This window comes from Plectropomus leopardus, chromosome 4 (genome assembly GCF_026936395.1).
Source record: "Plectropomus leopardus strain MGB_pleo_1.0 chromosome 4, ASM2693639v1, whole genome shotgun sequence".
NCBI classification, from domain to species: Eukaryota; Metazoa; Chordata; class Actinopteri; order Perciformes; family Serranidae; genus Plectropomus; species Plectropomus leopardus.
In genome coordinates, this window is record NC_142179.1 from 26,965,285 (window position 1) to 26,986,862 (window position 21,578).

Below are 21,578 nucleotides of genomic sequence, written 5' to 3' on the forward strand. Positions count from 1 at the left end.
AATTTATATAAAACACTTCATCCAATAATTTCCAAATAACTTCATAGAGCGTATTCCTGGATATAACTATAATTAAGTGATTATTATGGGAACACAGTGATCATGTTCATAGACATTACGATTGGCACCATATCAGGATTTTACCATGAAGTGCCCAGTAGCTCACATAGTACACTGTAAAAAATGTCTGTAAAAGTAACAGAAAAGTGCTGTAAAATCATGACATCAAAAAAGTGTAAATAGAAAAACAATGAAACAGGAAATATTTTGTAAAGATCAGAACCAAACAAAACTGTTAAATTTTATGTAAGGATATGTTGAAATAATATTTCTTTGTAGAATCTGACCTTCTTTTTTTTTCCAGAAAGAAACCTTATTACATTTTTACAAATTCATGTTATGCTTTACAGATAAATATGTAGCCTACAAATGGATATTACAATGGATTTTAAAATTTCTGTGTTACATTTGAATGTTTCTTAAAACTTGAACTTTCCTATTGATGCTCACTCAAATAAATGAAATGTTTTTGGCATCAATATTAGGACAAAATTTTTTTTTATTTTACCAGCTAATTGAAATTGAAAGAAAAATACTTCCTAATGTGTTTATTTTTAATATAAAATCACTACATGTTATTGTGGCCAAAAGAATTCACAGTGACAATATTATCACAATATCTATAGAAAAAAAAATGAAAATAATAATAAGACTATGGGTCAGATTTATATTTACCATTGTTAAGAATGCATTATGTTTTTTGTCTTACTTTCGAAATGTGCATTTCAGAAGGTGGAGAGCGAGTCTATAACCAAAACTGTACAGAATCACAAAAAAAAGAGAGAAATTACACTTATTGGATAATGAAAAGGCAACCAGATGGCGTTAGGAGAGGGAGAGAGAGAAACATAATATTATAATATTTGTATTATAAACATTACGTCAATTTTCAAACTTTAAAATATCATCAATATCAGAACATCACGACACTCCTCATAGACATTTAAGTTTGGTTAGTTTGGTTGAGTTTATGAGGAGTAATTGTTTCCATGAATATTGACTCCTAATAACTAGAAACTGATTGTATTCTTGTCTGTACAGGCAAATTTTACATTCTGCTTCTTTAACTGATCTACTGCACAACCATTAAAAACAGGAGTAGAAAGTACATTTACTCAAGTAATGAAGGCAGTTTGATAACCTTAAATACAATACCCCCACCCCCCACTCCAATAATTACAATTTAAAAAAATGTATGTTATTTATTGTTATTTCACTTGGATGTTTGAGCTTCACTGTGACGAGTCTGACAGTAGAAGACTGTTTTCTAATTCAGTTTGCCTGTGCTCACCAGTTCTACTAATCCCCTTTCACACGCCCAGATCCCCAACAGCCATCTCTGTCAGCAGGTTTGACGAGGCCAGCGGTGCCTCATTAGTCAGAGTGAAACCATCAATTAGGTGTCTGATCTCCACTTTCACCAATTAAATGTCTTACACAATAGTTATATCATAAACCAGGTTTCTGTGTTTGTGTTTGCTTTTTTATTACAACCTGGTTTATCGATGGCAGGGATGATTTTGTTCATCGGTGTCATTGTGGTTGCTGGCAGCCTGGCTGAGGAGAGCGAGGGGGCGGACTCAGCCGTCTGAGCTCCTCTGGCTGTGTGATCAGACGGTGGTCACTGACAGAAGATTTGGGAGCATAATTAATCCTAGAGATATTGACTCTGTTCACTTGTAAATATTTTGCCATTTAGACATTGATGTTGGCCTTTTAGAACCAGGTTTAAAATTTATTCCCCCTTTTTAGCTTACCCTATCCTGATGCAGTGGTGGAGTCCAATTAGGGTGGGGGCAGGAGGGGTTAGATGAAGCCACCTGGGCATTGACTGTGGGGGTGTGATTGTCAGTTGCAGTTTGCTGTGAAACTGTGACTTTTCTTTTCAGTTGTTTCTTAACTCAGTTGCTTTTTGTGCATTTTTTTGTTCTCCTCTGTTTCAATTCTGTGCATTCTTCAACGCATCATCTTTGACACCTAATTTCAAAACCAGCTAGCCACACAGAAATCCCACATTTAAGTAGAGTTACTGTTTGTAATGCCACATCACCTAAAATCTGAGTTGAGGATGGGTACCTAAAAGCAAATTTTGTGACATCACAATAGTTCGAGGGCACGTCATGGTCAAGTAACACAAGCAACTAACACAAGCATGATGTGGAAAATTTGATCAAACCTTTAGTGCACACACACTGAGAACAGAGATTCCAGTATAGTTGATACAGCTTGTGTTCAGTAGTAAAAAATTTTTGAAATTGTATACAGATGCACATTTATAAATCTAAGATTTTATTCAGTGAGGGAGTATGGAATAGCCTCAATGTAATTTTAACTTGTTGAAAAACAAAACAAAACAAATCACAACAAAAATAGATATATCTCTAGACATTTTTGCATGGGATGTTTAATAAAATAATGTTTATAGGAGTCATTTTTCTGCATCATGAATTCTTGCACCTCGACAGTATAACTGAAATGTTTCAGGAAAAATTGACTTGTGATGGAGCATTTTTACATAATGGTGTGACCGCTGTCACTTAAGTGAAGGCTCTGAATCTCTCTCTCAGCCCTGATTAAAAGTCTCTTGGTCACAAGAGCAATTAATTGGAATTAATTAATTAGAAGTGTATCAACTGAGCACAGTCTCCAGTGTCCTCATAATCCTTTCCAGTAACTGTCTTAAAAATGTAGACATACCAAAATCCTAAAACAATTTGACACATAATAAAAATAAATGTTACCAATTTCATATTTAGAAATAAACAATTTTGTTGAGTCACACCACATCGCAGCAGTGGATGGAGTAACTGCAGCGAGGCAGAGAGACACAAGGTGGAGGCACAGAGTCGTGATGCAGATGCAGCCTCAGCTCCAGAGCAGCACTTTGTTGTTCCAGCTCCTCAGAAACATCACCCACAGGGACGCTGCCAGTAAAAATGAACAGAGCAAGACAACGTCACAGTGGATGCGCACATCAGCAACAGTGCTGCGACTATAGCGAACACGCCTGGCTGTTTGACAGTTGTCCAATTAGGACTTAGCATGATGAGTGCGCTGATTAAAAACCGGAGAGGGGGAATCCTATAATGTCAACATCTTCACTCCAGCTGATGATGAGAGCTTTAGAGAGAGAACCAAAACGCATCAGGAAGACTTTCCACAGCTAATCCCTCCTGGGGAAAGTGTGCAAACATGAGTCACCGGCAGTACTTGCTGTATTCTTTCAATCCACTGAAACAGAGACACGACTGTTACAAGTCCACAGCTGATCTGACATCACTACAGTATCCTCACGAACACTGATGCAGAACTGCATTAGTTTTACTCCCGTTTAGAGCTCAGTGATTCATGGTTTTCAGAATATTAAAAGAATACTGAGGAAATGCACACTTATTGACATTTCACCTTGAATACATGAGTGCTGGTGAAACACACATGGGGTGTTTTTGCTCTGCTCCTATTTCTGACTCCTGCAAGGCTGAAGATCTAATTATGATAATCCTTATTGCATTTGGAAGATGATATATCTTTATAAAGCGTGGCACACAGGTATTCGTCGGCTGAGGTTTTGTTCTCCCTATATATATAGAGAGAGAGACAATAGAGGGAGGGGTGAATTAGGTCATCTGTACCATCTGTACTTTATTGCTGCGGCTGGTAGCTTTGCTCGCCTAATGGCATCTGCGCAGAGATAGTGTGATTTACAGGTTTGGCAGACATGCCAGTCAATGACAACGCGGACACAGACAGGCACTCTCACTGCATCGCCGCGTACCTCCCCCGTGGGAGAGCTGTCGACTCCACTTCTGCTGCACTTAACACGCGACTGCATCTCTTCCCTCTCGCACTCGCAAAGGGAGTACATCTTGGTACTACAGAAAGAGGAGAAAAATCAATACGGTTGGCAGAGGCTGTCCTCTTGCCCTTTGATGCCTCTGCGTAAACAGAGAGACACGCTGCAGTCTTGAACTCAACACACTCAGTTTTCCACCTTTGGTAAAAACACAAGCACCCACGCAAAAGAGCCCATGAAGGTCGAGATAATGACTTTGCATGCGGATGGCAACTAAAAAAAGTACTGAAACAAGGGCCTGAGAGAAGAATGTCTGAGACTGTGTATGACTTCACTTGACATCTCTAAATCTGGTGGATTTTTTTAAGAGGCTTGTGGGCTGGTCAGGATTGAGGTCAGCAACCACAAGGTCAGTTAAAATTCCACAGAAGTATATTAAGACATCCATCTGGCACCGCTCAGAGGTACACGAAATTGTGGGAAATGTGGATGGATGAGGAAGACGTTTTCAGGGGCTATGTATTCAGTGACTCATCCAAAAAGAAACAAGAGTCCAAAAATGCCCTCATGAACCCCGTCGTAGGAATATGCCATAAAAATTTATTGTAATGTGACATGAGAGTATGCAAGGTCCCTCAGTTTTTACTGTGTACTGAGGAGTACACAAACAACACTGTGACAACAGGAACAGCATTAGGCAAACTTTGGAGACCACAGGAGCACCAGCACTGACCAGCATTTTTGAAACGTTTGGTGAAATCATGCAATATATAAAACTTCCATACTTACATTTTTGTACATTTGAACTGCTCACTGTAATATAAAATATGTAAACATATAAAATTCTTTTGGTCTTTTTTACTTTCGGAGAGTGCCTCTTTGTACACTTTTACAAACATTGACACACATATGCCTTTTATCTCCTCCAAGCTGTATTCTGCAGTAGCCTAGTTTGTGTTCAGAAAGCTAAAAAGCTGCCTTCTTAAAGGGGTAAAATATAGCAAATGATAAATATAGATATTTCTTTCACGACCTCACATCCAGGAAAAATCACAGAACGATATCAACACTGGGACTTTTAAATTTTCAAAGCAGACACCATTCCATCACAGCTCATCCAACGGAGCAGAAGGAAATATATTCTCATCTGTGACCTTGAAACGGGAGTCATGACTAATGGATGAAGGATTATAGTGGTTACACAGGCTCTCCTTTTTCCGACAGGGACAGTTGGTGGATTTTAATGGTGGGAAGGTTTCCTACTGGAGGGGGCTGGGCGCAGTTTGACTCCTGCGGGGGAGTCCCACCGCTGGTGATGCAGCAGCAGGTCCGGTGGAAGCTTTTACTGCAGAGTTTGGCCACTTTGTCCCTGCTCGTCTCGGCCTGTCCAGATCCGCCTGTGGGGCCTGCGGGAAAGACCTTCCACTCCCTGCTGTCTCTGGAGGAAGGGGTTCTGGACAAGGCCATGGAGGAGGAAGGGCTGAGTCGACAGGGAGCCCCCCTGCTGTCCAGGCCCAGACTGAGGGACTGGCCTTGACCCTGGGCTTGACTCTGACCTGCACTCAGATGATGATGGTGCGGTCTGGGAGTCATTCTCAGACAGTGAACTCCGAGTAAACTCTGGAAAGCTTTCTTAAACTCCTGGTTGGAGCATGGGTAGATTATAGGGTTGATGCAGCTGTTGAAGTAACCGAGCCAGAAGGTGATCTTGAAGACAGTGTCTGAAGGTCTGTAAGCAGGAAATATGGAGCCTGGAGGGACATTAGAGACACAAGGACGATTAACATTACACTTTGCAGGGGGACAATTCTGAAACATGGAGTTTGATGTATTAACTTCTTTCAAAAAACATGAAACAACAAACATGAAAAGAAGACCCCAATTTCTCAGTTTTGAGATCAATAAAGTATTTCTATCTATCTATCAATCTAAGACAATGAGGAACTTAACAACCCAAAAACTAGCAGAAAATTAGTTTAAAAATTATAAGTAAAAAATAAACCAAAAAATAAACACACAAAAAAAATCTCATAATTTTCAAGAAATGTTCTTGTAACCTTTTTTTTTGCAATATACCTGGCATTTCTTGCTAAGTTGCTCATTGCCTTTTTCCCATGATTTCAAAAGAATATTCTCAGATCCCCGAGGTTCAACTGATTGTGAAAGGCATCTGAATGCAGCACAACAAACTGATGATCCAGGTTCTAAAGGGTTAATAAACAAGCATCTACAGGCTCCATGGATGTACGCTTGTGGCTCTGGGAGGATGAAGGCACGACTGCATTTTGAGCTAAATGCTAACATCAGCTTGCAAACATGCTCTCAGTGCTAACAGGCTTATGTTAAGAAGGTAGCATTTTTCCATTGTAATGACTGCAATGTCTCTTTGTTTGAATCCTGCTGTGTCGGTCACTCTTGGGCTGACTGAGAGTTCTTAGACGCTTGTGGTTACTCGACAAAAAATTAAATGTCAAGAAACGATTCAAAAGAAAAAAACCAATTGCTTATTTTCCACTTGTTTTGTGTTGGTTTCTAAATAAAACTGAAATAACTGGCTTATTTTGGCTGGTACAAACAATTTCATGAAAATAATAGGCAAATGAAGAGAAGACGTCAGGCTGCACAAGGTCAAAAGACTGTGCTTTCCCAGCCAGCCACGTCACCAGCCAGCCACACCTTCTACATATCTCCTTTTTCCTGCAGGATCAGCACAGATTCAAAAGCTATTAATGCACACCACACAGAATAAATTAAACTGAGGAATTGGCTCCTACATCTATACTCAGCTTAGTTTAGCCTGTTATAATGCTAACTTTGTTTGGGGGTTTTCTGATGGTGTTTTCCTTGTTTCTTGTTTCTCATGTTCTGTTTCCTGTTTTATTTTGTTATTTCACTCCTCTTGTCTCATGTCAGGCTTCACCTCCTGTCTCTGTGTGTTTCCCTGATTACTTTCACCTGTCTTGTATCAGTCTTGTTAGTCTTCCCTGCACACCTGTTCTGTTTTAGTCTCGTTTGCTCCCCCCTGTCAGTTTGTCTGTTACTCTTGCCCTGATGTCCTCCCTGTTTCTTCTGTTGTTGCTCCTGTATTCCCTGAGTTCATCAGTGTTATCCTTGTTTGTCTCAGTTTAGTTTTTGAGCCGTACTTCATTTGTTTTTGGATTCCTATTTTTTTTTTTTTTAAGTTTATCAGCATTACAGGCTTGCTTTTCATTTGCACACTTGTTTTTTTTTATGTTCTGCATTTGGGTCCTCATCCGAACTGACACCCTGACTCTCAGTTTGAAAAATCAAATCGAGCCAATCAGAGCAAAGCTGACTGGTGCTTTCTGACACTCACACATGGAGGACATGTCTCCATGAAAAGAAACCCAAAACAACAGAAATATGAACAAGGATAAACTGAATTCAACAAATATCAGCATATAGGCTGGTTTTTGATATATGTATCTGTAACTTTTGACATGTTGTATTCAGTTTATTTTTGTACAGTATTTGTTGTTTTTGGCTGCTTTTCATGGAGACATGTTCTGTCCTCCATGTGGGAGTGTCAGAGAGCACCAGTCAGCTCTCCTCTGATTGGCCCAATCTGATTGTTTCAACCTGAGCGTGAACTGACTCTCAATCAGGCAGATCACAACAAATCCCCTGAGAGATGAATGTGTTTGTGTCTTTATATTGCTTGTTTTGCTTTGTGATGATTTGAAAATGCCTGATAAAGATCTCCGTTAGATCGAAACGTTGCACAATCTAAAATTAGTGGGAGCTGTTAATACAGTGTGGATCTCCTGACTGATTCTTGCCATAGTTATTTTTTTTTGATCCAGCACCTGTACAAAGGTTTTTTTTGGATGTGCAAGTCCTCCACCCTGCTTGTTTATTTTGTAGTTTGCATGTTATTGTATCATCAAGAGACTTGAATAGCTAATTTGTAGCAAAATGAACAGCAATTCATTCAATAGTTATATTTCACTCTAAAATGTAAACATCTTAGTGGTGCAAAGGGAAAGGTCAGGGGATTACTAAAGTAATGAGGATTCATCTTGTAGGGATGTCTGTAAAGAATTTGCAATCCCATGTTGATATCAGTCTTTTTTATCGAATAAGTAAAACCTTTGACAGACTGCTGGTGGCACTTGAGGATAAGTAAGATCACTTGAGTTGTGAATATCTGTACCAAAATTCATGACCATCCATCCAAAAGTTATTAATATGTTTCATTAAACCTGCCAGTTTAATAACAAAAAATCAGCAGATCACCTCATAAGGACCATGAATGTTTGTAAAAAAATATCTTAGAGTCTTTTCAACAGTTATTGAGATAGTTCAGTCTGGACCAAAGTGGTAAACTGCTGGACTTCAAAAAACTTAAAGGAATACTTTGTGTATGTAATTTACTTTGAGCCTGTTGAATTGGTGAAGAAATGTTTGGTTTTCATGCATTGCTCCACAGTGAAGAGAAAATCCAAAAGAGGTGTTCATTCATCATGAAAATAGGTAAACAGGAAACAACAGAAAAGGTATAATAAAACTTCACTTTACAATCTTTCAGACAACTGGTGGCGTATAATCCAGATATCATTTATCCAGTAGCTAAGTGCTTCCCAAAAAACATGCATTGTCACTGAAAGGTTAAGATTAAAAGGCGTCAGTACAAACAGTCACATGAACGGCCAAACAGGTGCCTTGGCATGCACGTGCATTTGAATCATAGACTGTATAAATAACTGAACTCTGTGTGAACTCTGCTTGGGCACACTGATAGGTGGAAGTATTTTAAATGATGAGGTTTTAAGTGAAAATGCATGTGTTTGTGAAGTACTGAGAATACAAGTGAATAATGCGACTTGGATTATACTGCAAGAGTTGAGTGAGAGTTTGCAAATTGATGTTTTGATATAGTTTTGCTGTTGGTTTATTCCAATTCATTAGGACTGCTGTCTTGTTTTTCGATTCTACGTTCACTGTGGAGGAATGCAACATAAAGTTTTCCTCACAAATTCAACCTAACACCGTGTGACTGAATGATTTTTTGTTGTGCTTTTTAAAAAAAGGTCACTTTGTGGTTGAACTGTTCTTTTAAAGCTTCAAAGCTTTAATTATGGTATAAAGCGAGAACGTTTTGAATATTCCCACCCCTGCCTACACGTTGCAAGAATAACTACAATCATTTACCAGTTGCTTACTCTAATATCTGTTTTAAAGGTTGTGTTTGTATGCTATTATCACATGATCTGCAGCTACTGAGATAAATATATCAGTGCCCTCATTTACATCCACTTCATTTTTCTTATAGTTTAATTCAGTTATAAAAAAAAGAAAAGAAAAGCTCCACACTTGCCATTAGGGTGAAGGATTGTATAAAAAATTGCCTTCATAAATTGAGCTGCTTGTGATTAGAGGAAGCATTCACAGCAGAAAGCGTGAGTGGGATCCTTAATGAAGAAGAAGAGAAAATGGCTTAACAGGCACATTACATGCAGCCCTGTTACTCACTGTAAATATGACTCTTCATGTATCCAGTGACTGCCGCTGAAACATTACAATAATTGAAAGGCTGACTTCTTCTGAGGCTTTTATCTATCTATCTATCTATCTATCTATAGAATTGGAGAAGCTGTCTTGTGAAATGCTCTACTGGACAGGCTGTTGTAGACGGCTAAACGTGGGCTGTTGAAAAATGAGGTTGTGGTAAAGAGATGGATAGAAAGAAGATGTGGAGGGAGATTGAGAGCAAATTCTTTCATGCCTGGCTGTAGAGCTCATACATTTTATTCCCCGCTGTGCCAAAAAGAACATTTCTATTATTGCTGGTACACTTGATAGATAAATTATTTGAGAGAGAAAAATAAGGGTATTACAGCTGTTCAATAATGGTTCAATAATAATTGTTGCCTAAAATCAATGTAACATCACTGGGTGTTGTCATGTGAAAAATATGTAACTCTATCGTTGTGATTTCTTAAATTCTGAGCTGACGTGTATTGGCTTATGAAACCATTCAAAAACTGTTGGATAATCTGCCAAAAGGTGTTTTTTGTAGATTTTGAGACACATGATTTTGACCAAACGATAGCCAAATGGGGCAGTGTGGTAGAGATCATTTACTTTTGGCCATGTAGTAGCAGCTGAAAAAGCACACCACTATATATTTTTTCACCCTACAAAGCTGTAGGCTTTCTGCTGTACGTTAACAGTTAACAGTACGTTAACAGTTGTCTATTTCAGACACAGAGCAACATTAGCATTCATTTGGAGTCGTATTTCAGTCCACCGTATTAATAGCTCTGTTTTTGGTCTCATCCAACTCGTAGCACAGCGCACAGTGATAATGAGCTGAAGGATGCTAAAAAGCAAAGATGAAGGGAAACTGGATGATTATCTGTGGGTTTGTCCAATTGAGTAACCTACCCCCAGATTTAGCTGCAGAATGAGCGCCCCTCACTTTCACACTGCTCTTTGGCCGAGGCAGCTGCCCAGAGGAAGGGGGGTTTTGCCTGGTCAGGCTTAAAGATAACATTATCCTCTGGCTTCTGCTTATAAGTGGTGAATTTACAATGTAACACAATACAGTCTCTGCCTTTTGTTTGATATCTTGTGTCCGCAAAAAAACCCAACTTTTTTGCACATTTCTGATTTGTCATAAGTGTAGAAAGCACACATGAGTTTGGGGGAGAACTTTGCTTGTCTGTTATATTACGTGAACGTTTATCAAATCTGATTTAACTGACAATTGTGAAGCCCTACACTTAACACCAACTAAAATTTTGACCTTTTTTTTACCTGCAGGAGTGTAGCCTCTTTTTTTTAATTTACAATATTTTTGGGACATTATGATGACATTGCCATCCAGGATTATTAACTTAACATTTAAAGCCACAGGGACACCATGAAGTTACTCTGTAAATTAGAAACAGCTTGCTTTACACTGCCTTATAGACCCTAAAAAGGACTTACGAAATGTCAAGGAGAGAGGACAATCCACAATCAAATGCAAAGACTCTGGTACTCTTTTTTTTCTTTCTGACAGGATTTAATTCTCACTATTCATTTTCTCTGATGACAAAATAATGTTTATGCCAATAAACCAAATAAAAAAATAATTACTTATGCAGCGCTACACGTCAGAACCAGACTATTGCTTGATGATTCACTGATAAATCTCTCATTGTCCAGAGTTATGTGGCATTGGTAAACTGAGGTTTTTCTTATTTCCCAGTCAGGAAAGACAAACGTCAAATGGTAGCAGGCAGCTATATTTACAAGCATGAGAGCATGGAATAAATAAAAACCCTTAGGGATTTGTGAGGTCTTTGTCATCTCACGTATGTACTTGTTTCAGATTTCCAGCTCACATTCTCTCCATATTGACACCAGCACATATAGAGCATGCAGAGTTGGTTTTCAGGCCGTGTGAATTCCCCTCAAGCACACTTCATAAGGCAACATTAAGTAAGGTCTGACACAGATGTGATGGCTTTATCTGTTGGTCTTGGACTGGCGCTGTGATGAAGTGAGTCATAGATACAAGGGAGAGAAAAGGAAGCAGAGGAATGGCTTGACAACTTATTTAAAAACCATGTTTGAAATATATGTTGGTCTGAAATCCTTTGCTTTTGTTTGCAGACAGGGGAGCACTAAAGGCTGTCAGAGGTCTGAAATTTTTATTGCACCTATTTATAGAGCGTCTACCTGGCCGAGTCAAAGCATTTACTATGCTACTCAAGAGGCCACAAGGCTCGTCTCAATGAAAGTGACTTCAGTGCTCGCCCACAGAGGAGAAATTCAATTAACATCATCAAACTATTAAATTGAAGAGCACTTCAAAAATCCGGTGAATGGATGTGTTAAATAAATTAATGCAGAAATTAAATCGCAGTCTGGAAGTGGTCTGACTCATGTGTGAGTGTGGGTGATCAAAGATATGAACCTGTTTTTAATGTTTGTGAGATCTTATTGATTAAGAAGTTTAACCTGCTGTTGCATATTTACAGTAACAGTAACACTGTGGGAAACATGCAAAATTCTTTGTTACTGAGAGTTGGATGAGAACACCACTTTCATATCTTTCTGTTTAGCCAGCTTAATTTATGCCTCATTTCCACTGGTTTAGCTGAACTCAACTGTTTTGGTTCCAGATCCATTTTTCTGTTTAATTTTCCACTGCATATAGTACCCCCTCAGTGTAGGGCGGGATTCTCAGCTGATTGCCATAGCGACGCCATGTGAAACAGCGTGACATTATCTTCAATCCGGTACTTGCAGAATCATTTATTCCCCAACCAAACAGAAGAATGTCCGCACTTCGGGACAAAATAGTTTTGCAGGCAGCCATTTTTAGGAGTGAATAAAGAAATTGCGGTTGCTATTGACGGTAGCTTGATTATTTAAAAATTTCAGGTTTGTGCATGTGCAGGATGTCTGTGTCAAACAAGTGACGATTCCAGGGACAGTACTCTCTGACTTGTCACTGGTCTGCAGTGTTTTAACTTCACCTTTTAGTATCAGCTCAACTCGCCGTGAACCTTGATGGAGGTGATTTTTTGAAAAAGTATCATCCTATAATCTCGGAACCCGTCAGCTATTGTCTGATGACAATAAAGCCTGTGGGCCAATATTTTGGGCTGATCAGATAAAGTGTTGTCAGATTATCGCTGGTGGACCCCGAGATTGCTTCACGGTCAATACGTTGAGCTTCTCCGCATGGACTATTCGCCGGTTCAAACTCAATTGGTCAACACAACTTGGACTACAAACAGCAAACAGAACACTTCTGATACAAAAATATTTCCTGTTGCCTACAGTGGCTTCCTTTGTTGGTTGGGTTGGTTAGGTTTGGGCGAAAAGAGTGGGATCAGTTAGAGTTAGCTTTAGAATGTCGGGACCAACCAGAGGCAAAGTAAGACAGAGAAGGGCAGGTCATGCCTTCGCTATCCTTGGAAAGGCAAATTTGCCTCTGTCCCACAACCTCCTATGAAACCACAACTTCTTTCTATCTTTAGTACAGATTAAACAAACCAGCACTGATGTGTCGGTTTGTGAGCTTAAGAAGTGCTTGTAGGAAGATATTTTAAGCTTTGGACAGAGCAAGGCTACCTACTTCCCTCTGTTTCCAGTCTTTATGCTAAGCTAAGCTAACCTGTTACTGGCTGTAGATTCATATTTACCCTATAGACATGAGTGGTATCAATCTTCTCATCTAACTCTCACAGGTAATATCATTATATAAGTAATAATATGTTCTAAGTGCATTTCCCAAAATGTTGAACTATTCTTTTTAATGAGCTGATTAAAGTATCATTTGGGGTTGATTTCACTCACAATTGCTGCTTTGCCAAAAAATAGACATCTTCTTTTATTAAGAATCACATACAAAATAACATATAACAATACTCACCAATGGGTAGCGCCAGGAAAAATGGCAACCAGCACAACACGAAGCAGCCAACCACAATGCCCAGGGTCTTTGCGGCCTTCTTCTCACGTGAGAACTTGAGTAGGCGCAGGGCAAAATGTGTGCGGTTGCGAAGGGCCTCGTCCTCTGATACAGTTGTGTTGCCTCTGTGTATCCTGAGTATCACTCGCTCTGAGTCTGACTTCTCCGTCTTCTGGCCCTCCCTCAGGCCCCGGCTCTCCCTGTGAGCTACCACATAAACGCGACAGTACATGACCAGTATGATGGCCAGAGGGAGGTAGAAAGAGCCCACGGCAGAAAAGATAGCGTAGCCTGGCTCCTCTGTGATCTTGCAGATAGACTCGTCCTCAGGTGCTGGCTCTTTCCAGCCAAACAGAGGTCCGATAGATATGATGATGGACAGCACCCAGAGCAGCATCACTGCCAGCAGCGCCCTGCGTTTAGTCACTATGGTCGGATAGCGCAGAGGGTAGCTGACTCCAATGTAGCGGTCAACAGAGATCACGCAAAGGCTCATGATGGAGGCGGTGCAGCAGAGCACATCCACAGCTGCCCAAACATTGCAAAAGGCTCGTCCAAACACCCAACGATCCACAATCTCAAAAATGGCAGAGAAGGGTAGCACAGTTGAGCTCAACAGCAGATCTGCCACTGCCAGATTGACTATAAAATAATGTGTGACTGTCCGCAGGTGTCGATGGCAAACCACCGAGAGGATGACCAGGATGTTTCCAACAATTCCAAACACAATGAAGACGCCAAGCACCAGGCCCAAAACCACAGCTTTGACCACGTTGAGCTCTGGGACTATAACCTGGCTGCAGTTGGAGCAGTTCTGTGTCAGAGGAGCTGGGGTCATATTGTCCAGCACTGGAACCATCTGTTCCAATACTCAGCTGTAATCGACACTGCCCTGCGCTGCAAAGGTGGACTGTAACACACACCTATTTTATTTTGTATCACTACAGGAGAGAGGGGACATCAGGGCATTCTCATAAAAGCCATTAGAGTAATGATCACATTAAGTCCGTCTTGTCACAACATCATTTGAATGATGGTGCCTCTGGCAAATGAGCCATTATGCTGGCAATGCATCAAGAAAAATAAAACTACAGGATGCATGCAGAAACACTGGGAGAGAGGTATAATATATGCAGACAAAAACCTACTGCGCAGAAATCAGGTAATCCATCTTGAAAATGCTTTAACTGTAATGGTGCAGCTGGTACAAAAACACTGTATGGAAGCATTACAGATAGGATACACAATGAGCGCACACAGAAAAATCTAGAAAAAATCTTTGCATGTGCTGTGACCCAGAAACCGCAGTTTTGGAACAAAAATTCAAGTCCATGTTCTTAAAAATTGTGAGAAACCACTTTTCTGGGTAGGTGAGCAGTAGTCATCCAGGCTCTTCCTGAGGAACACAGGGTCAGATTCAGCTTTAGCACAATCACAGGACCACAGCACCAGTATCCAGCACCTCTGGAAAGAAAGACAGAAGAATCTGCTGTGAGAGAAATGAAACATCCACCACATACTGTAAAACTCTGAAGCATTCCTCCTCGTTTTGTCCATTGTTTCTTTTTTGCAGCTTTTTCTGTGTTATCACATCTCAGATCTATCAAGTCTGTGGGCGAAAGGCAATGTCTGAACCACAGTTGCTGTGAGATCAATGTGGCCATAGCCTCATCTTGCGTTTATTGACTAAACACAATGTGAGGTTGAGGAATAAAGAAACCGATCAGTTGCCTTTCACACTGAATCGCATGGGAAACATCAAACAATTAAAACTCTAGATGGCATTGAACCAGAAGCAAGAATAGCTGGAAAGTAAACAACACAACAGTCTCAAACCTTATGTGTGTTTTATTGCCATTTTCTGGCACTCATATGATCTTCAATTGACCTACCTCAAACTAAGCCTGACCTATAGCTCTTAATCCCTCCTCTAAATCAATCAATACCACACTGTGACCTCTATACAGATTGAGGTCAAAACAATGTAAAGCGTTACAATCTGACATTGATTCACAGAGGCGTTTTCAGGTGTAGTTATATTTAGCCTGGTTTGACATTCAGGAAAATAAGCATAGAAAATGGCTGTTTTCCAAAATAACGTGGTTGGCAATGTGGTCAGCAATGTTGCCACAAAACAAGGCTGGGGCCCTTCTGTACGGAGTTTACATGTTCTCTTTGTCTCAGTGTGGATTTTCTCCAGGTCCTCCAGCATCCTCACAAAGTCTAAAGACAAGCAGGTTAGATTAACTGGCGACTAAAATTGCCTTTCAGTGTGATTATGAGTGTGAATGATTGTCTGTCTATGTGTCAGCCCTGTTGACGGTGTACCCCGCCTCTCGCTCAATGTCAGCGAGGATAGGCTCCAGTGCCCCGGCAACCCTAAACAGAGTAAGCAGTTACAGATTATGAATGAATGAATTCTTATTTGTGCTGTGATAACACTCTAATGTTTAGATACTAAATACCAAGCTGTAGCTAATTAGCTTAGCTTAGCATGAGGACTGAAACCTGTAAGAAACAGCTAGCCTGGCTCTGTCCAAACAAAACAGTTTACCAGCATCTTGAGGAAGTCTTGAAATAGCACCAACATGTTATCCTCAAGACTCACAGGAATGGACTTGGGCTTTAATTAAAACTTTAGGTCCATCGCATGATGCTATTGGGTCCCAAAAAGGACATTTCCCCATAGACTGACATCAAGAAAGGACCATTAATCTGTGGATTATTCTTTTAAAACTTAAATAAACTTCTCAGTACAAACACTTGAATAGCCCTTATTTAAATCTTTATGTCCGAAAAGTTGTAAAATTCACTAATAGCTGAATCATTATGACATTCATGAGAAGAAATCCGAGGCTGAGCTGATGAAGGTTGGGTTGGGTTTAATCCTTTAACTCCTTGATTGACATCAGTTCGCTTGTGCTGCAGTCAAACGCCTTTCACTGGCATTTAAACCTCTGGAACTGGAGAAAACTGGTTTAATTTCTTTCAAAAACACAGGAAAAAACATCATGAGCAACTGCAAAAAAAAAAAAGTAAATTGTGACAAGGAAATCATCTGAAAATTAGCTGGGGGAGATGATTAAATATGTTTTTTGTATGTTTTTGTTTTTTTAAAAAAGGAAAAATGTCCAGAAAACTATATTTATAATTTTAATAATCAAGTATTTGAAATTATGTTACAGAAAAAAGAAAATATATATGTAATTTTAGCATTTACTTCAGGTAATTTTCTTGTTTGTTGTTTGTTTGTTTATTTACTTTTTTCGTTTCTTTCCGCCACCAGCACTATATCCAATTCTCTTAATAAATTCTTGGTAAATCCCCATAAAATCCTGAATTGTGATTTTGACATTTCATCTTTTGTAAATATTAACAAAACAACATATGATATGTTAATAGGGGAGCTTTAAAACTTAATTTGTGTGTAGTTTTTCCCCCTTTGGATAGCTGTTTCCCCCTGCTTTCGATCTTTATGCTAAGCTAAGCTCATTGTCTGCTGCCTCTTTGCTTAATGGACAATTTGGTCACATATTAAACAAACCAGGTGTAACGTGTTAGTTAGTGGACTTTAGCTGTGTTTTATGCTAAATTAAGCTCTAGCTCCATGGTTACAGCACAGATGTGAGAACGGTATCGATCTTCTCATTTAATTCTCACAGGAAAAGTGAGCAAGCGTGTTTCCTAAAATGATTTACCCTACTATTTCCACAACATTTTTGAGTGTTTACCCTGCAACAGCAAGATTCCTGGTTGTTCAGTGTTGTTGTTTTTTTTAGCTTTGCTTTCTATAGTACAATACCTACAATTTTATTTCATGTAAAGTAAAAAAGAAAAACATTTATACAAGACAGAATACTGGGCCGTTTCCATTGTATCTATTTATATAAAATGAGAAATTCAGTCACTCAGTTGGAAGTAAAATATTGGGAACTGCTCCTCCAGTAGTGTTGATTTTGGCCCGAATCGTTCCCTCTGACTTTGATGCATCAAAATTAATTTCATTTTAAATGTTCTGACCTTTGTCTTCAGAACAATGTCTTACTTCCATGCGAAGTCCTCCTCTTTGACAGATGTGAAATTAATCTTGTCTGAGCAGATTACTGACATTTGTAATGTGGATGTTCCTTACCTAAACGTAGATTAGATGGGGCTAGTAAAAGTAGTGAGGCCATGTTGACGATTTGGGGATTTCGTTAAGCTGCTTTATTTGAGACTAGCCTAAATTAAAAGTTCCTCTGAGTTGCCCTCTTTTCTACAGAGTGTTTCCCTTCTGTCTTTCTGTCTCTCTGACTATCTACCTCAGCTTTAACAATGCTGGAGTCAAACATGCTTCACACAAAGACAGGCTGTCAAAGACCGCGGTGAGGGCGAAGGCATTACGCAGTCCCCTCCAGTCTTGAGCCCCCTCCCCTCCTCCATTACTCCTCGCCACACTATTAACCACTGGCTGACCTTTTCCTCTGTGCCCCACAAACCTTGGCTACTCCCAGGATCTACACCTGTTTAACATGTTGAATGGACATTTATGTCTCTGGTTCCTGCACTAGCATGGTGCGGCAAAGCCAGCTCTCAGCAGCCATCATAACGCAGCACCTGAGAGCTTCTCCTGCCCACTCACGGCTGGTGCCTCTAATGTAATTATGAAAGTAAGAGTTACATGTTTATTTGCAGGAGCTCATTACACCATCTTCATTTTGCACAGGAGAAAAGATTAGGTTACCTCAGCTTAAAATATTAAACGTCCCTTCTGAATATAAATTGTTTGTTATATTAAATGTACTGTGTTGCGATGGAGAAAATGAGCTTGATGGAGTTAATGTAAGACAAGTTCAGTCATATTGGCTGAACCCACTTATTGCTCTCTGTTTGTTCTCGCAGTAAAGGAGTTTCAGGTGATGGACGTTTATGTCATTGCTAGTAATAAGATGCAGATAGATTTCTGGCTACTCTGTGATTTTATTACATTAAAAATAAAGAATATGGGAGCAAAGATTGTGATTGCAACCTTTTTTTTCTTTTTCATCAGAGAAAATGTGTTTAAACTGGACAGAAAGACTTGATAAATTGCTGCAGCTCATAATTCACAATCACAAGACTTACACTCTTAATTGAAACTGTTGACCATTTGAAATTAAAGCTTACTGTCTACATTGGGCTCCAGATTACAGACTTGTTGATATAACCAGATCACAGTTTGAGGTGTAGAGGATTTCACTGGGGCTGTCAGGGGCAGTGGAGTAATGCACATTGATTAGGATCTTTCTCAGCATTGTTCTGTTTAATATTCACAGAGAAACAAATATCTAAAGTGGGTGTTTCCCCGTGGAAGGCCAGGGCAACTAAACCAATAAGCAGCTTCATGAAGAAGAAGCCAGAGGCTAAAGATGCCTTGCTCCAGGGCAAGTAGTAGTAATTTGTCCTTGCTTTTAAAATCTTATGTTTTTCATTTGTGCTTTTTTCCCAGACAGACACAAAATAACAATGTGTTAAAATGACTGCATGTGTAGCTGCATGTTGCTGAGGGTTGGACAGGAATCCACAATAATGTTGGGGACAGCGGGAGACATGGAGCCTCTCCATGTCTGCAGCTATTTTAATTGGCAAGGAGTAAATATCCACTCTGGCTCAGATGTTATCTCAGCCTCTTCACTGCTAGTGTGCAGGGTAATTCCCAGCCCTATAACATGAAACCACTGTGCAGGACTATAGGTGATACCTGTCTGACAGAAAGTGATATCCACCTTAATAAAAAAGAGAGAGCCAGGGACCTGTAGACACCTTTGGTGGTCAGCAGACATTATAGACCTCTTAGTGCTCTTCTCTATATACACACTCTTAAAATACACTTACAAGAAATTCATAGGATATCTCTTAATCTTAAGGATCTATTAGTGAAAGATTGATTGAGAAAATTTTAAAAACATTAGAAGCATCATATAAATCATATATTTATAGATCAGTGCGACCCAGCCTCATTATTTTAGAAAGGCAACTCCCTACTGTAGAGACAAAATAAAGAGATAAATGCTCACCAAATTATAGCCCAAAATCAAATTACAATATAAATCCAATCAAACTCAATTCTGCCAAAATTATTATTTGATCATTGTATTGTAAGAAATATTTCCCCCTTTTTCCCCAAATCAAAAGTCCGCTCAGTGAGATTTATCCAAAATCAGCATTACACCACGGACAGTAAATGGGGGAGCGCGTCAATTAAATGAGAAATAATTGATATCAAGGGAGATCCGCTCAAAACGCCTTAGTTAAACGTTAGAAATGAAATTTTCTGGCACTCACCTCAACTTTGAGTTAGATCTTCACATCCCGGCGACTCGCCTGAGCCACATTTGGACGCGCTTGTGATTACTGACTCGCACTCGGAGACGGTGAACGGGGAAGCCAAGTGCGCTCATCATGGAGAGCCCTCACATCAGCCGGTCCAAACGCCCGACCCTCAGGTGCTCCAAGTCTCTTCAAATAATGATGAGCACCAAATGACTCACTGTTTTCTCCTCGAACCACACTACCCCCGTAAGCCCCCATACCACCACCATCCAACCAACCAACCATCCTCATCCTCACATCACCTCACCCCCCTCTTCAGCATCACTCCCTGTGCGTCATCGCAACCAGTCACTGTCTACCCAGCAGGACATTTCATTCACAAATGCTTCATTAGCGACTGTCACTCAACTGAAGTAAAGTTTGCTCATTTCAGTGTCCGCATCCGCGAGGCTTTTTTTACGCACAGACACTATAAAGAAGCTTTCTCCCTTAATTTCTGGGATGTGCCCTGATAACACTGCGCTATAACTTAAATTAAATGGCCATTTCCTCAGCTGGAATTACCCTTGCATGCTTTAAAAGAACTCCTAAATGACAAAAAAATGTCTGGTCATTTGATAAATTTTGCTACACTTTTCTTTCTCCTTTTCGTACTGAGTGTTGCTGAGTGAAGTTTGTAAAGCACATGTATTTGGCCCTTTAATTCTTTAAGAGCTGGTGGTAGCACACAAAAGGTTCTTCTCTACTGTTCCCCATTATTTTGTCATTATTTGAATAAGAATTCAAACATGCAGGTAGCTATTTTATAGTTATCAAAGCAACAGTTCACTCTCAAAGTCAAAAATGCATATTTTTCCTCTTACCTTTAGGGCTATTCATCCATCTAGATTGTTTTGGTGTAAGCTGCAAAGTGTTGGAGATATCAGCCATAGAGATGTCTGTCTTCTCTCTGATATAATGGACTAGAGTGCCAAAAGCAATACATTTGAAAAACTCAACAGCAATGTTTCTTTTCAAAAATCATGACCTGATTACTCAAGATAATCCACAGACCTTGTTGTGAGCAGTTTCACATAGAAACAATTTTCTTTCTAGTGTATTTATATTTGAGAGAAGGCAGACATCTCAACGGCCAATATCTCCAACACTCTGCAAATCACTCCCAAACAATCTCGATTGATAAACAGCACAAAAATATAGTGCCTTTCATTTTCAGGTGAACTGTCTCTTCAAGCTACATCCTTCTTGCCAGCCTTAGCCGAACATTTTGATATCCAACAGGAACAATAATGTATATACAATAATGATTTTTCTGGTAAGTGTTACCCCTTTCCCTTCATTTCAATAACAATGTTACAGTACACTGATTTCTAAACATCTGAATGCAGCGTGATTTATGTCTACATCCCTGTTAATGATAAAGTTACCCCCATTATCCCTTTTCTCGTCTTCCCTTGTACTTGTACACCTGGTATTGGTATTGGTACCTAATAAGTACTTTATCTATACCACCTATATACAAAATAATCACACTGTTTTGCTGGCTCTAATTAAAAGCATTATTTCATTAGCAGAACCAAAAACTACTGCACATTTAAACCTATGGTTTAATGCCAGAGATGATTATTCTTTGTACTATAAGGTATTATACAGTTCTTATATACTTTTTATGTTAAGTGTCTTTGTTTTTATTACAGAATTAATAACTAAAGCTCACATATAACACACATCATATATAGCTTGTAGAATTTCCCGGTCTATCTGTTGCACAACTCAGTCAATACGCATTTATTATTGCCTGCGGCATAACAGTCAATTGCAATTTATCTGACATTACAATATCACCTGGGACATTATTATTCCACGCCTGTGCTTGCACTTTTTTTTTTCAATTAAGCTATGATGAAGAGACGAAGCAGAAACAGGCGCACTAACACACCCACCAGCACACATGAATAGATACACAACATTGATTTTTTTTCTTTTTTTCGGGACGGATAT

The 21,578-nt window shown here is 39.4% G+C and overlaps 1 protein-coding gene across 1 annotated transcript; it reads right to left on the bottom strand.

Moving 5' to 3' along the window:
* Positions 1–41: 41 nt before the first annotated feature.
* Positions 42–19,803, bottom strand: adra1aa (adrenoceptor alpha 1Aa). Its single transcript, XM_042488885.2, has 3 exons — positions 19,590–19,803; positions 13,248–14,750; positions 42–5,604 (listed from the first exon to the last, which is right to left on the bottom strand). The coding sequence occupies exons 2-3, from the start codon at positions 14,143–14,145 to the stop codon at positions 5,051–5,053; spliced, it is 1,452 nt and encodes a 483-aa protein (XP_042344819.1). The 5' UTR covers positions 14,146–14,750; positions 19,590–19,803; the 3' UTR covers positions 42–5,050.
* Between the last annotated feature and the right edge of the window lie 1,775 nt (positions 19,804–21,578).

What these genes read in the sequence shown, in the direction of transcription:
- adra1aa (XM_042488885.2), bottom strand. Translation starts at nt 14,145, where the DNA reads ATGGTTCCAGTGCTGGACAATATGACCCCAGCTCCTCTGACACAGAAC. An exon ending in TTTCCTGGCGCTACCCATTG is followed by an intron (nt 5,605 to 13,247) that starts GTGAGTATTGTT and finishes ATGTCCCTCCAG; the next exon opens with GCTCCATATTTCCTGCTTAC.